General features: G+C 38.4%; 1 protein-coding gene and 1 non-coding gene across 2 annotated transcripts in view; one reads left to right on the top strand and one right to left on the bottom strand.

Moving 5' to 3' along the window:
* GIPC2 (GIPC PDZ domain containing family member 2) overlaps positions 1 to 17,307 on the top strand; it is a 101,438-nt gene that overhangs the window by 30,125 nt on the left and 54,006 nt on the right. Inside the window, exon 3 of the mRNA XM_043460887.1 lies at positions 7,541 to 7,721. Coding sequence (XP_043316822.1) covers positions 7,541 to 7,721 — 181 coding nt within the window. The remainder of the gene's footprint in view (positions 1 to 7,540; positions 7,722 to 17,307) is intronic.
* LOC122437475 lies at positions 2,443 to 2,547 on the bottom strand. Its single transcript, XR_006268299.1, has one exon. It is a non-coding gene; the product is annotated as a U6 spliceosomal RNA (small nuclear RNA).

Raw genomic sequence — 17,307 nt, 5'->3', positions numbered from 1 at the left:
TTCTATTTTTTTTAATGCCTCTTCAAACATGTGCCTGCCTCAGAGTACTAGTCACTAGTCCCGTGGAGACAGAGAACATGGTGTCAAAGAGAAAGCAGAGTCTAAGCCAAACCTCTGGCTTATAGTTCAACTTAGAAGAGAAATGAATATCATACTGCGTAAAAGGTTGATGTGGTTTTTTAAAAGTTAAGGGGGGATGATTTCAAACTTGAAATTGTAATAATACAAAGAACTCACATGATACCCTTTACTCAAAAAATTTTGCCATTTGCCATATTTGCTTCATTCTCTTTCATGTATATATATATGAACACACTCATATCTATATGTAAATTTTCCTGAGCCATAGGAATAAGCAGAATGCACATATAATATCTCCTTATTCCTTATTAATTTAAAAATGTAGTTTCTAAGAGCAAAGATATTCCCTTTAATATACCTACAGTATAGTTATAAAATTCAGAAAATCTAATAGTGATACAATACTCTCAAACCGATCTAATGTTCATATTGCAGTTTTATCAGTCATCCTAACAATATATTTTTCCTGGTATAATTCCAATCCAGGGTCATGTATTTTATTTAGTTATCATGTCTTTTTAGTGGTCTTTAATCTAGAACAATTCCTCAGCCTTTTATAGGATGTCCCTCAACTTGGGACATCCTTTTCTGATGTCTCTTCATGTTGTGAAAGAGGTTATTATGCATTTTTGGCATGAAAACTAAATAAGTGATGTTGTGTCCTCAGTGTATTACGTCGGAAGGTGCATTTTATTGGTTTGTCTCAATATTCATGATGTTAATTTCTGTCCCTTGTGCATGCAGTGTCTGCCAGTCTTATTCACTGCAAAGTGATGTTTTCCTTTGTAATAATTTGTGGGGAGAGACCTTGAGATTATGTATATGTCTTGTTCTCTTACTTGCACCCCACAGATTTAGCATCTATTGATGACTCTTGCCTGACTCATTTGCAAAATGGTGATTTTTATAATTCTATCATTTCCTATGTTTCTTTAAAACCTTCTACATTCTATTATAATAAAGCATGCCACTTATTTATTATCTATTAGCAATATGATACATGCTTAATTGCTCAGTCATGTTTGACTCTTTGTGACCCATGGAGCTCCTCTGTCCATGGGATTTTTCAGGCAAGAATATTGAAGTGGGTTGTTAATTTTAAAAAATCACCTATTAGCAATGGACACATGATTTTTTAAAATTAATTTTTATTGCTATACAGTTGATTTACAACATTGTTCTAGTTTCTGCTATACAGCAAAATGAATCAGTTATACATACATATTTATCCACTCTTTCTTATATTCTTTTCCCTTGTAGGTTATTACAGAGTATTGAGTAGAGTTCCCTGCAGATACAGTAGGTCCTTAGTGGTTATGTATTTTTTGTATAGTAGTATGTATAGGACACATGATTTCTCCTTCAGTGGGTTCATTACCATCATCTATTTTGATGCTCAAATTTCCTGAGATTTGGTCTGCAGGAGTCCCATCCAGCTAGCTCCTGTATCCTTTTGACCTGCCTCCCATAATTTTATTGAGCAGTTCCTTCTTTTCTGGTACAAGATGTTCTAAACTCATCTTTTATCTTCTTTTCTCCAGACTGAGAGTCAGCCATGTCCTCAAGGAACTCTTTTTTTTTTTTTTTCCAGTGAGAACTGGTATTTCAAAATCAAGGTCTGAATGCTGGTTGCATGCATTCATTGCTACCAGTGTGTCCCTGTTTCTAGATCCTTTCAGGTGCCATATAAGAGGTTCAGAAACATGTATTTTAGAAATTATGAATTCATAATTATGCCTCCAGTTCTATCCTGCCTCACAGTGTTCTTCCTTGGCTTCCCAACTGAAATATTTACTTTCAAAATTATTGAAATATTTGCCTATTTCCTTAGTTCTGTAATATACACAGAATAGTTTCAGAATTGCTATGTATTTGTACTCTGAAAAATAAACCTATTAAGAGTTCAAGATTTGTAGGGACTTCCCTGGTGGTCCAGTGGTTAAGACTCTGCACGAAATCAGTCCTTGGTTGGAGAACTAAGATCCCACATACCATATAGTGTGGCAAAAGATTAAAAAGATTTCAAGATTTGTATGTCCTTTTTTTCTTTAAATGCAGGTATACGATCAAAGTATTCTCTTCAGGAGTTATGTGGAATAGGTTCTCACTTGCTCCTCCTCCCTTCACCCCATAATTTTTATTCATTTGAAATACTGTTGAATCCATTTGCTTCTCTTTGAATTGAGTTTTTCCTCTCTTGTTGATATAATTTTCTGAATACATAAAATGATTTCAAAAGTCGAAACTATAATAAAAGTTGTATTCTCCCTGAGTCCCATTACTCATTTCCCCCACTCCTTAAAGTAATCAATTTCATTAATTTCTGGCTCACTCTTCCAGTGTGATTTGCCAAGATAAGCGGAAAAAGTGGAATGTTCCAAGAGTTTGCATGTCATCCTTGTTCAGGGGCTATTCTATTCTTCTCTATGATTCCAATTTTAGTGTATGTGCTGCTGAAATGAGTACTTATGTGCTTTTAGCAGTGGTTGGAAGTCAGAGTAGGTTGGTGTAAGAGGACAGTGTGGTGGGGATTCAGACAAGGGTAAGGAGGCAGGAGTCCCTGATTAAGAAGGCAGTGCAGTGTGGCCCACAGGACCATGGGCTTTAGAATCAAGTCTGTTTTCAGTCTTGTTTCCACCATTTATTTACATGCTGGGTGACACCTTAGACAAATCATTGTACGCCGTCTTTCAGATAGGAATATTAGCACCTACTTTATATGATTATTTGGGTATAAGCTAATGACACATCTGCAGTGTTTGAGAGTACCTGTAATTGATAGCTCTCTTAATAATAGCAATAACAGCAAATCATCACGTAATTAGGAGATGATGTATTTAATAGTACTGCATGGTGCTCACACTAGAGGGGTTGGATGGGAGGGGTGGGAGGGAGGTCTAAGAGGGAGGGGTATATGTATACTGATGGCTGATTCATGTTGTTGTCTGGCAGAAATTGACATAACATTGTAAAGCAATTGTCCTCCAGTTAAAAACAAATTGAAAAAAATAGTACTGCACGGTTCTCATAGATGAGCCTCTTCAGGTGGAGAGACAGCAGACTTACATATTTGTAACTTTTGTACCCAAGTGTTAACACTTCCCAGGAAAAAGTGTATAAATAACTTAATCAGACAAATCAGAGTATATTTACAACTAACTTTGCAAATTCCTAAAATAGTTTAATACTAGAGTTGGGGTACTTTTTCTATAAAGGGTCAGATAGTGAATATTTTAGGCTTCTTTAAAATTTAGGGTCATACAGTCTTTGTTGCAACTACTCAACTTGACGTTGTAGCACAAAAAGTTATATAACAATACTTAAACAATAAACATAGATATCTTCCAGTAAAACCTCATTTATGGACACTATAATTCAAATTTTGTATAATTTTCACATGTCATAGATATTATCTTATTTTTTCCTGACCACTAAAAAAGGTAAAACCATTTGTAACTCATCGGTTGTATAAAAGCAAGTTGTAGACCAGACTGGACCTGTGAACTGTTGTTTGCTTATCCCTAGATTAAGAGTAGAAAATACTTTTAGATTCAAAATAAAGATAAGGGCTTTACCATGCAATTAAGACATGAAAATCTAATTGGCTTTGAATTAAAGTAACTTATAAATAACCACAGAATGGTCATTTTCAGAATGTCTTCATATAGAAATCTTCATGATTTGAGGTACTCTACTAGAACTAAATCACATTTTAGCAAGATCCTCTGAGAAATACAGTATTCATATATTTCTACCATTTTCATTGTTTAACCATTCAGAACTAATAATTAGTAAGGTTGGACATGTACAAGGTTAAGAGGTGTGGGGGGTTCTGGGATGGGAGCTAAGATCTCTGAGAAGAGGTATGTACAGTGAGAATATAAGTGGTGAGAAGTGGTGATCTGAGAAAAGAGGTAACATTGAGATCTGGAGGCCTTGATACAGATGAAGAACAGCTTAGTAGAGGTAAGAAAAAGTAAAGTAGGAGGGTGGGAGTTGTTAAAAAAAGAATCAGAGTTCAAAGGTGATAGGTCACTTTTTTGTAGCTTTATTGAGGTATAACACCATGTAAATTTAAGGTTGTACAGTGTGCTGATTTGATTTGATTTGATTACAACTTACATGTTGTAAAATGACTGTCAAGGTGATAGGATACGTCATCTGGGATAACTACAAACTCAAACTCTAATCTTGAGGTCAGAAGACTTTGGATTCTTCATCTGACTTTTCTTTCTTAACCAGCCATGTGGTCTTGAGTTAGTTAGATCTGTGTTGATTGGGAGTGTTTTGAGGAAAGAGCATGATGTCTTATGATTATACTACCTCTGTTTGAAACCCAGTTCTCTTGCTTATGAGCTATGCTACTTTGATTAAGCTGTGTCATTGTTGTGCTTTGAGTTCCTCATCACTAATGGAATATTAAACATTCCCTCCCAGGCTTATTAGGACTAAATGAAATAACTATGTACAATTTTTATCTAAATGTTTATTCTTATGAACAAGGTTTGAGGACAGTATTTGGAGGGTCAGTAGCAGAGGCTCAAAGTTGCTGACCATGAGGGCAAGATCAGCTCAACAACCTTGAATGAATGCCTGAGACTTTGAGGATGATAGAGTGCCATTCTAGAGTTCTGATATGTGATGAGAAGATAGAGTTTTGTAATTATATGGGATGAATTGATAGAAGTTAATATAATAATGATCTGAAATATTTGGGAACTTATAAGTTTAATAATATTGTAAATCTTCTAAAAAATATTTAAAGTTGTCTTTACATTTTGTAGCATCAGACTCTAAAGCCAGATGACAGAAAGTTCTAAGTGTTATAAAGATATTAAGTGACTCAGTAAATATAAATATAGAAGTAATACCTCTTTTTTCTTCGAAGTCCTTCATGCTTGAGTAGCACTTTTAGCAATATTTTTAACCCCTATCAAGTTATGGTATGATTATTAAAGTATAATAGATTACAGAAGCTTGTCTCAGTTGCTACCTCATTCTTTATACTTAGGAAGTTGGGGTTCAGGTAACTCACACAGTATATCATCAATGTCTCCCACTTTGCTTCTACATACGACTCACCTTATGATGCCCTTCTCCAAGTTTCTTATGTTGGTTTTCCTCTCTCTTCATCCCAGATTGTTATCTGCTGGCTCTGATGATTACCTATGCTTTGATTTTTCTCTTGCTCACCTGGATTCTCACCTTGCTGCCTACTGACTTCTGGTAATTGTCTTTCCACTCTCTGGACACTGATCTGGCTATCTGTGGCTACTCATAGGCTCTGGTTACCCTATATTCTGTTACCCCACCCTTTAATTTACTGGTTTGATTCATAATTGTCTTTAAAGTCTTTCATTTAGTTTTATATAATGCTTATTTTGTAAATAAAACAAGTCTTAAAAATGAAAAATATATGGAGCTGAAATTTGTGTAGTGTAGGTCATCAAAGGAAAAATAAGTTCAGAATATGTCAAGAAATAAATTAGAATAAAAATTAAAAATGAGTTATAGATTTTCACATTCTCCAATGACTTAAGAATGGTTAGATGACAAAATATTAATTTTTTTCTTTGTTTCTTAAGCTCTAGTCTTTTGTTTAATTTCACTTATGTTTCTATGACAGTTTAGAAACTCAGGTTGTACTGAGTGGTACCGTGTGTTGTGGTTACCCTTGTTTATTTCTGTAGCTTGTAAGTTGAATATGGAATTACTTAAAAAAAATATTGTCAGTTAGATTATGATATTTCTAGGTTTTTTGCTTTATAATTAACTACTTGTAATGATAATTTCCAATTGAATTGGTATTATTGTATCATTTTCATAAAGCATTTTAACAGTTATTACAGTGAACATAGCCATGTTCTTAAAATTGGATGATAAAAAAGAAACCTACTGTAAATTTTGGTCTATTGTAATAAAGTTTAAAAATTAAAAATGACTATCCTTCCTAGGTTAGTCTTCTGCAGCTTCTTTTTTCTTGTGACAATATTATGGAAATGCTAGGGTACATGGGATCAGTTTTTCTCTTAACTCTTGGACACAATGATCAATCCCCTACTGACTCAGATGTTGTTATTCCACCTGATAAAAATGAAGAATACACACACATCTATTACACAATAACAGCAGCCCCTAATAATTCTATCAGGTCATTCTCAAAAAGGATTTGTGATGCCCAAGGCAGATTGTAACCTGCATTTTGCCATGTTCTTCAATGCTGTTGAAGAATTTGTATATCTTCTGCTGGGTTGTTACCTGTGCAGAGTTTTCTGGAAGTTCTTGTCCCTAAAATTCTTTCAGAAATTCTTAGTATTATCTTAGGGAGTCTTACATCTCATTTTGAAAGTCTGAACTATTGATATGTTGTTTTCATACCTGTGATAGGAGGGCATGGTAACCCGCTCCAGTATTCTTGCCTGGAGAATCCCATGGACAGAGGAGCCTGGCAGGCTACAGTCCATGGGGTCACAAAGAGTCAACAGGACTGAAGTGACTTAGCATACATGCACATACCTATGATAGAGTTAGGAAATACCAATTTGACATTTCTACTTGGGTCCTAAGTTCTCCTCACCTGAAATATATAAATAAAAAGTGATATATAAATGAAAATTCTTCTCATTGGCTCCCCAGTCGTGACTACACCTATCTACTACATATCAATTTTCTTGGTTAAGGTTGTACTAATTCTTGTCTTGCCTTTATAACTAAGGTTTATAGAATGTAGTCGATAGAAAAAGCTCAAGCTTTATTCTGATGTAATGGGCTTCAGTGATTGAGCAACAACAATAACAATGGGTCTCATGTTGAAATGATTCAACAACAATTTTTGGTAGGTATTGTGCTAGGCATGGGGTATGCAATGGTGAATAAGAGCATCTCTATCCCCAAGGATATTACAGTTCAGTAGTGGAGTTTGTTGTTGTTTAGTTGCTAAGCTGTGTCCAACTCTTTTGCCTGCCTATGGACTGTAACCCTTCAAGCTCCTCTGTCCATGGGAAAGTGGAGACTGACAAGAAAATGGACAGTTGCACTGTGGTCTGTTGAACTTGGCGAGTTGCTTGATCTTCCTGATTTAAGACATGAAACTCTCATAAAGGTTGTTAAATGAGATCATGAATATAAAGTGCTTAGCTTCGAGCTCAGGACATGTAGCAGAAAGTACTACAGAGGTGTGAGATTAGGCACCTTGCCTAATCTTGGAGGAATGGGCTGGCAGTTGTCAGGAAAAGCTGCTCAGAGGAGATGGTGACCTGATGGAGCTGAATTCTGAATGAGAAAAAAGAATGTTTGGGAGCAGGATGCTTGTCTTTGTTGTTTGGTCTTCTCTGTCTTTAACTGAATGTTAAACTGCATGGATGGGTTTTTGTCAGTATATCACACATAATGTCGTAAGAGCTTGAAAAGTAGTGTTACATGTTGCTCTTTTTTATCATTACCCTTAATTTTCTTTCAGAGAATTAAAGACGGTAGCATAATTGATTCAGTTAAAACAATCTGTGTGGGGGATCACATTGAAGCCATCAATGAAGAAAATATCGTTGGGTGGCGTCACTTTGATGTTGCTAAGAAGTTAAAGGAACTGAAAAAAGAGGAACTCTTTACCTTGACATTAATAGAACCCAAGAAGGCCTTCGGTAAGTCATTTTGGCTTATCTTTCTCAGGGAAATGAGTACTGTGATATGGTGTCATGTGCTTTTGTATATCAGTGAAGAACATAGGAAATGATAGACAAGCTCTACTTATAAGGAAAGCAAACATAAAAGAAAAAATTTGCTGAGAAGAACATTTTCGTGAAAAGACATTTGGAGTTATAAAGTCTAATGTCTAGTGACTGTGAATTTGTTCCAAGCTGGAAGAACAGCACACTGCATTGATTCATCTTGCTGAGCAGGGAGATGTGTGACTGAGCTCTCTAAGCAGTAGTAACTGTCATTCAAGGACCTCAATAGCAGAAACTGTAGTTACACATAGAATTGGTATTTAAAGTAGCTATCTAGTCTATTTTAAAGACTTCCTTCAATACTTTTCCTCCACTGGCATTTTGAACTTGGCAGCGTGGACTGGTAGGGAACTGCTTCTGCTTTGGTGTGGCATCTGTACTCGCTTGGTTTTAGCCATGGCAGCTGTGTTCCAACTGTTGTTCAAACCCCCAGGGCCATCTCATCTACAGGAAGATGTGCCAGCCTCTCTCTCTCACTACCCTTAATCACAGCGCTATTTTAATGAGCCAAATGAGGGCCTAGTGCTCATCAGCGTTAAAATATCTTCAGCAGAATCATCCTAGGCCTGCCCTCACTCATCCGTGACTCCACCTACCTTATCTTCTTTTGTCTATCACACAACCTAAAGATTCCTTATAGTTTGTTTCCAATGGCCTCTTTCTCAGGGCAGTTGATGACAGTGATGGGAGAACGTGACAGGTCTGAGCAGTTATATTTCCCCACCCTTAGCAAGTAAGGGGCAGATCCTAGCCATATGAAATTGAAAACGTTTCTCTGGCTTCCAAGTGATTCTGTACCGTGTAATAGAAATGCAGTGTAGGTGGCATTGCTTGTGGGAGACAGAGTTCCAAGAAGATGTCAGAAAAGGATGTCTTATGCCCTTGCTGCTCCCGGAGGGGCCATTCTAGGAACTACTGCTGCAGATACCATGATTCTACATGGTGTATTGTAGCATCTGAGCTCACTTCCCACAGAGGAAGGTGGGCCAGCACTCAGATTTCTATCTAGCAGCTCCCTTTTTTTCTTTTTTTCTTTAAAAAAAACCTTTTTATTTTGTATTGGAGTATAGCCAGTTTACAATGTTATGATAGTTTCAGGTGGACAGCAAAGGGACTCAGCCATACATACACATGTATCTGTTCTCCCCCAAACTCCTCTCCCATCTGGGCTGCCACATAACATTGAGCAGAGTTCCCTGTGCTAGACAGTAGGACCTTGTTGGCTATCCAGTTTAAATATAGCAGTGTGTACATGTCAATCCCAAACTCCCTAACTATTTCTCCCCCAATCCTTTCCCCTGACGATTATAACTTTGTTCTATAAGTCTGTTTTTGTTTTGTAACTAACTTCATTTGTATAATTTCTTTTTAGATTCCACATATAAGGGATGTCATATGATATTTCTCTCTCTCTGTCTGACTTACTTCATTCAGTGTGACAGGTCCATCTGTGTTGCTGCAAATGACATTATTTCATTCTTTTTAATGGTTGGGTAATATTTCTTTGTATGTATGTACCACATCTTCTTTATCCATTCCTCTGTTGATGGACATTTAGGTTACTTCCATGTCTTGGCTATCGTAAGTAATGTTAGCAGCTCCTTTCGAAATGGCTTTGTTTAGTAACCAGCTTCCCAGACATCGTAGCATATGGAATGATAGGATGTAGGCAGTTTGAGATAAATATTATTTGATTTAGGCTGTTTGTAAATCTAAGTTTTTCTCTTAGAATAATTCAAGTAATATAGTTTCTTTCTATATTTATCTCTACTGCATAATCTATTTTCCAGAGTTAATCTCTTCGTATTTTTCCTTCTCTGCATATGAATTTTGTGGTCCCTGTGTTTTTTGTAGAGAGTTGCTGATACAGTTTAAGGTGGATGTTAGGTTGATAATAGTCTTGGATGTTACAGACGTCATTGTATTTAGCTATTCCTGCTCCATGATTAGAATTTTCCTTCAACATTTGAGACCCATGTGTAGACAGTTGGTATACTTCACTGCCTTACATGCCTGCAATGGCTGAACCTGGTCTTTGCTTCATGTGAATTCCATGGACAAATTTGAAAAGGACAATGAATAGACTTAAAGAGGTTACATTATTTTGGCAGCTCACATTCTGGTGATAAAGGTTAAAGTACCTAAAGATTGATTTGGGAGAAGTAACAAGGTTTTGTTTTCCAAGGTTTCAAGGGCAGCTTCACTCAATTTAACCCAAATTATATCTGCTGGTCTATATGCATTTTCCACTTTGTTGATTGATCTCTGCCTCTGGGCTCTAGCCTGGGGTGTTTTAGAATAGGACTTGCTTCTCTGCCTAGCTTTGAGCCCTTAATTTTGGTGCCTTTCTTTTTTGCCCCTTTGATAAAGGCAATTCATTTGTTCCTCATCCTGTGACCCTTTTCTAGCACTTAGCTCTTTGCCAGGAAGGCAGTATACATCAGGAGGTACTTGGGGGGCCAGGCTTGGCCCCATTTTCTCCATCCCAATCTTATCTTTTGCTATGTTTCCTTCCCGCCTGTGTTTTCCTAGCATTTTCATTGATGCATTGATTCAAATTTAAAGTTCTTCATGATTATCTGACTCTCTGTCATCTTGGATTCCTACCAGGAGAAAGGGCCAGTCTAGGTAAGGCAGAATTTTATAGCTTCAGCCAAGATGACCTGTCATTTCTGGGGCTTTACCAAAAGCTGTCAGAAATAGCCCCACACTCCAGTATCTTGATGTTTTCCTACCAACTTCCCAACAATTTAGCATGTGGACTGTGTCCTAAAATACAGGAGGGAATAATGTAGTTGGCAGCTATGTGCTCACACAGCAGATATGATGAGCACAACTTCTTAACCATTGATGAGGGACTCCTTGCTGCCCACTCTATTTCCATATTTTACATTCACCACTACCAACACCCAACTTCTGGGGCCCATATATGTGTCCAGATTCTTTGAGAGCTACACAATAAGCAAATGTCAGTTTTTGAAGAGACTATCATTTCAGTCTCAGAAACAAAGACAGTTCAATCAAGTCTTGGAAAGGTCGGAACCAAGCCTGTTTCAGGGATGTGTAAACCAGGAACCCTTCATGGTAATGGCTTAATTGACTTCCTCCAGTTGTTTCCTATCTTTATGTTACTCCAATTAGGATCCAAATTCCTTGGAGGGGGAATTTATTAGATTATGTGTCTATCTTGATAGTGGAGACGACAGGCTACTTAACTGACAGATGAACAGTGAAGGGGAGGAAGTTTCTTTTTGGGTAGGAAAAGGCAGATATCCATGCCTTTAAACCATTTCTTTAAGCTGTTACACTTTGTTTTTTAGGTAGAGAAGTATTCGTTTTCTCTTGACTTTGATTTTAGCTATGCATGATGCTAAGCGTATGATGATGTCTGAGTGTATCAGAATGAGTCTGGAGAGAAATAGAATATTGTCAACTGGCTTTGGGTGTCCAGTCTTAAGGATTTTATTATTCCACTAAGTTTTGGGTTCTGTATAAATGATTGTTTGGTACTGGGCCATCTGGAGACCATGGCAATATCAAGCTCTCTTTCAGGGAAGGGCTAAAACTCTTCTTGATGTTGGCCACCAAACTTGGAAGGGGCTTCACTCCATAGATTTGGACTGCACTCCTGGACGATCCTTCATTTATATATCCCACAAATAATTTGAAAATCTGCTGTGTTCCAGGTACTCTGCTAGGCATAGCAGATACTAAGAAAGAAGACTTAACATCTAGCTCCTGCCTTTTGAGGCACTCACAGTCTAGGAGGCTGTTATGGACTGAATCGTTTCCCCCTAATATTTGTATGTTGAAGTCCTAGTCTCCAGTACCTCAGAATGTGATTATATTTGGAGATAGGATCTCTAGTGAGGTGACTAAGATAAAATGAGGTCATCAGAGTGGCCCCTGGTGCAATATGACTGGTATATTTATAAGAAGAGGAAATTTGGACATGGAGGCACATAGAGGGAGAATGCCATGTGAACATAAAGACAGCCAAATGCAAGCCAAGGAGATAGACCTCAGAAGAAAGTGACCCTGGCAACAGACTTCTAGCTTCCATAACTGTAAGAAAACAAGCTTTTGTTGTTTAAGCTATGTGGTTCTTCATTGTGATAGTGCTGGGAAACTGATGCAGAGGCCAATAAGCAAAAAAAAAAAAAAAAAAAAAAGAAAGAAAATATAGTGCAAGTTCTTTTACTATGGCAGTAGTTCTTGGACTTCCTGACAATATAGAAGGCATAGGTAGGGTATCTTAGCAGTTCTTTGGCCTTGGGCAGATGGCAAGAACATACTGATATGTTGTCATTTAACAAATAATTGAATAATTAGCATACAATGGTCTTAGGGTACAAGTTTGCTGGGGTAATAGTCATTGTTTATTGACAGCCTCCTGTGTGTTCCATTACCACACTACATAATTGGTATATCTATAAATAAGATCAGTTCTTGCCTTCAAGAAACTCATATTTAGTGGGAAGAGATAGATATGAAATATTTCAATAAAGGATGTTAGAGGTGATAGAAGGTACTGGAGGTCTTAAAGATGGGATACATCAAACCAACCAGGGAGTTTAGGAAAAGCTTCCTGGAGAAGGAATTTGAGCTGAATCTTAAGAGGCTGACTCAGAGAACAAATTAGACAAGGTTGTCGTAGGGAGTAGGACTAGAATAAGCAATGTGCAGAATCACAGAGCAGTGTTGTATATCTCAGAATATGATGTCTGGGGAGGTGTGATTAGAATAGAGGTTCTAGGTGGTGGTGTGGTAAGAGAAGAAGCTCAAGAGTCAGTGGTGACCAAATTATCAAGGGCCTTATGTATGCAGCTAAAAAGTGGACTGTGGAGAACCACTAGGGTATTAGACAGTGGAGAACCTTAATGAGACTTGGATTTTAGATAGGTATTTTGGAGACTGTGTTAGAAGGTAGGGCATGATTTAGAGGTCAGGAAATCAATAAAGACTGTTGTGTTGAGAAGAAGAAAGATGAAATCCTGAATTAAGGCAATACCAGTAGGTATGGAAATAAGAAGTGGTTCCTTGGAATAGATAGTAGTGTGCTGGAACCGTTCATACCCATCTGTTTCAAGTCCATGTTCAGTGGCATCCAGTTGGTTGCTTGAAATTGGCCCTGGGTGGGTATTTACATCAGGCAAGTGCTGCAAGTCAGGGTTTCTTCTTCTTTTTTTTAATCTGGAAGGTTGATTGTTAAACATTTGCCTGCATACTACTGAATGTTTGTTTGTTTGCACCAGGTCATAGTTGCAGCATGCAGGATCTTCCATCTTCATTGTGGCAGTGGGATCTTTAGTTGTAGCATGTGGGGTCTAGTTCCCTGACCAGGGATAGAACCCAGGGCCCCTGCATGGGAGCACCAGAGAGGTTTCCTTACTGAATATGAAGAATGTAGAATTGGTAACCCATTGGATGTAAAGATATAGGAAAAGAAATTGCAAATTGTGACCCACAGATTTGTGGATTGTGTGTTGCCATTCTTTGAGAGGAGGAAAACTGGAAAAGAAAGATTTGGGTGAGGAGACAGGGAAAAGAGATTGTACTTACAGTACAATTTTGAGTCGAAAGAGTTTGAAATCTGTGGGGCAATTCAGTTGGCCATCCGTAAGAGGTAGGTGAGCATTTAGAATCGGGACCTACAGAATGGAATTTCTGAGTAATTTGAAGCCATGGAAATAAAATCCAGTTATTCAGAGTAATAAGAGAAAAATGCCAAGACCAGAGCTGTGGGGGAACCCTGCATTTAAGGACTAGAAAGTAGAGTCAGCACAGTGAGGAATGGCTGGACATGAAGAAGCCAGTGTCTGACCATTCTTTACCCAAGCACTCAAGAGCAAGTCACTTGTCCCAAGAACAGATGCGCCACTGCAGTTTTCCTAACTTGTCTGTGGGGCTCTGAGGGAGGAATAATGGCTATTATTATAAAGCATACCCTCAGAATCTCCTCTGCTGGTTTAAATCACTGTTTTCAGCCAGTAGGTCTCAACCACTGTGTTGAGAACGCAAAGTAGAATAGAATTGAAAACTTCATAGAGCTTTGTGCTTAGTAAGGATAAGTGTTTTGGTCTCAATGTTTTCATATATGCATATGTGTATTTCAGTTAGGTATGTATTTATGGGTCATGATATAATGTATATGGGCTTCCCTGGTGGCTCAGCTGGTAAAGAATTCGCCTGCAATGCAGGAGTCCCCAGTTCGATCCCTGGGTTGGGAAGATCTCCCGGAGAGGGGATAGGCTACCCACTCCAGTATTCTTGGATTTCCCTGGTGACTCAGATGGTAAAGAATCTGCCTGCAAGGCAAGAGACCTGGGTTCAGTCCCTGGGTTGAGAAGATCCCCTGGAGGAGGAAATGGCAACCCACCCCAGTATTCTTTCCTGGAGAATCCCCATGGATGGAGGAGCCTGGGGGGCTACAGTCCACGAGGCTGCAAAGAGTTGGATGTGACTGAGTGACTAAGTGTGTGTGCGCGCACACACACACACACATAATATGTCTATTTCTCACTTTGTATCACAGTAGCAACTGGTTTAAATGACTCCCTTGTTAAAACCTTGCAGTTTAATGGGAAATCTTATTCATACCTAACATGGTTTCTCCTGGTCAGCTGCTTTCAGATCCAAATTTTCCTCCTTCTAGCTAGGAGTTGATGGCAGCCTTCCCAGTCCTTATCAAGTAGTGGCTGGAATGTCTCTAGTGGTAATTTTTTTTTTTTTTTTTTTAGGGCATGGCTCACTTCCTTTCCTCTTTTGCCAGTGAAAAGGAACATGTCTCCACAATGAGCTCAACCCTCCAGAGTCTGCCCTGTAAATCTAGGTTTCCCAAGGCTATGAAAATTCATTCTTCCATTTAACTGGCTTTAGGATCAGACTTGCTCAACTAGTTTATTTTTCTATGAGGTCTTTAATAAATGTTATGAGGCTTTGATTCAGTTTTATTTAGATGAGTCTCCACTTCACTTATCCTGTAGAATTTCTTTACTTTGTTATTGTTGCCCTTTATGGAAAGAGGTTTGCGGGAGGAGGTCTGAAACATTTCTGTAAAGTGTTTTGAAAACCAAAAAGGGAGTTGAAAGAGTGTTTGCCTCCTAAAGCACTGATAGTCTTTGTTTTGAGGTTAGATTTTGTTACAGATCTCTGGGCTCTGTCTTCCTTTAGAGACCTCATTTCTGTGCTGTGTGCCCATCAGAATAGGATGTTCAGTATGTGAAGTACGTTAGAGTCCTTTGAGTCATTCACAGCTGGAAAACTCGGACCTCATCTTTATGATCCCGCCTAACAGATGTGTTCATTTTCAAGGACTTAAGTCTATTTGCTATTAAGGGAAACTCTATGACTTTTTAGATAGACACTTCAAACATTTAAAAAATAATTTCTATTATTCATGGTATTTTGAGTGAACATTATTCAAGCAACAGTGCTTTTGGTACTTTTTTATGTACTAAGGAATATGTTTGGAGAAGGAAATGGCAACCCACTCCAGTACTCTTGCCTGGAAAATTCCGTGGACTGAGGAGCCTGGTAGGCTACAGACCATGGGGTTGCAAAGAGTCAGACACGACTGAGCGACTTCACAGGCAAGGAATATGTTACTAAAGGGACACCGAAGTGTAAGTAGTTAAATCCATAGACTCTGCCACATCTGGGCTGTGTGTTAATATGACATTGGATGGATTAATCTTTCTGTGTGTTGGTTTCCTTCCATAAAAATAAAGATCATAACATCAACAACATTGGGCAGTTGTGAGGATTAAATGATTAAACACATGAAAATAATCGTAGAATAGTCCCTGCTGCATAGAAGTGTTTGATAAAAGTTAGCTGCTAGTATTACTGTTATCTTGAAGGTATAGCCTTTTCTTTAAGGAGTAATTTTATTTTATTTCGAGAACTATTTATTTGGCCGTTCCAGCTCTTGGTTGCAGCACGCGGGATCTTCGATCTTTGTTGCAGTATGTGGAATATTTAGTTGCAGCCTGGGGGATCTAGTTCCCTAACCGGAGATTGAATCTGTGCCCCCTGCATTGGGAGTATGGAGTCTTAACCGCTGGACTGCCAGGGAAGTGAGAAGTAATTTTAGCAACAAAATGAGCCCACGTGAAGCAAGGAAAAACAGTGGGTGAGTTGGTGATTAGCAAGTGTTTGTTGAGAGCTCTGGCCCTCTTCTGTATCCTGGAAGGACAGATGGTAAATCACATCTCATATCAAATAATGAAATATATCAGTATGTCATTGTCATAGCTGCCATTCACCTTCCTAAGTACTTTCTAAATTGGAAATAATTTAATCCTTACAACCATTCTAAAAGGTCAGGCAATCTGTCCAAGGTTTTAGAGCTGGCTAGTGAGGGAGGGAGGTAGGCTTCTAACCCTGCAATGAGCCTCCAGAGCCAGCTCCCTAACACTTGTTATGGATGAGTCAGCATGTTTTTACTCTCCTCATGGAGCTTGCAATTTACATAAAGAGGCAAATACATTAACAATCAAGTAGTTCTACCACTAGCAGTCATAGCTACCATTTGAAGCAATATGCTATAAAGAATAAGAGCATATTAGGAGTAATATGGTATAATGAATAAGAGCATAGATTCTGAGCCAGATTGCTTGGGTTGAATTCCTACCTCTGCGGCTTACTTCTTATGTGATCTTGGACTACTTACTTATTCCCTTCTATGTCTGTTTGAAGTCAAGTGAAAGTGTTAGTCACTCAGTCTTGTCCAACTCTTTGTGACCTGCCAGGCTCCTCTGTCCATAGAATTTTCCAGGCAAGAATACTGAGTGGGTTGCCATTTCCTTCCCCAGGGGATTTTCCTGACTCGGTGATTGAATACGAGTCTCCTGCATTGCAGATGGGTTCTTTTACCCCTGAGCCACTGCGGAAGCCCCTATGTCTGTTTACTTATCCATAAAGTGTCGTGGGGGTTGAATGAGTTAATATACGTAAATCACTCACAATAATGCTTGACACACAGTGCTACATAAATGTAAGTCATTGCTACTAGGATTGCTACTATTCTGGCTTGACTTAATCCTTGTGTTGTTCCTATGAGGGTTTTCCAGATAATTAAACTGAGGTTTTGGGCAGTTTAATACCTCCTTGAGGTCATTTAGTGCAAGTATAGTACTCCATTCCCATTTGCTCCTGAGGCTTCTGTTCTTAACATTATGTGTTACTGTCTGTTAGACTGTGGTGGTAATGGTGGTGGTTTAGTTGCTAAGTTGTGTCTAACACTTGCCACTACAGGGACTGTAGACCACCAGGCTCCTCTATCCATGGGATTTCCCAGGCAAGAATATTGGAATGGGTTGCCACTTCCTTCTCCAGGGAATCTTCTCAACCCAGGGATTGAACCTGAGTCTCCTGCATTGCAGTTGGATTCTTTACTGACTGAGCCATGAGAAAAGCCCCTTTCTTAGAATATAATGCAAACTGTATGATCTATATGCTGTAATACAGACTTAAACAAAGCGTAGTTCAGCTGAGA

The sequence above is a fragment of the Cervus canadensis genome, chromosome 2, assembly GCF_019320065.1.
Source record: "Cervus canadensis isolate Bull #8, Minnesota chromosome 2, ASM1932006v1, whole genome shotgun sequence".
Classification (NCBI taxonomy): Eukaryota; Metazoa; Chordata; class Mammalia; order Artiodactyla; family Cervidae; genus Cervus; species Cervus canadensis.
The sequence above is the reverse complement of the archived record's forward strand: the minus strand, read 5'-3'. Positions and strand labels throughout refer to the sequence as shown.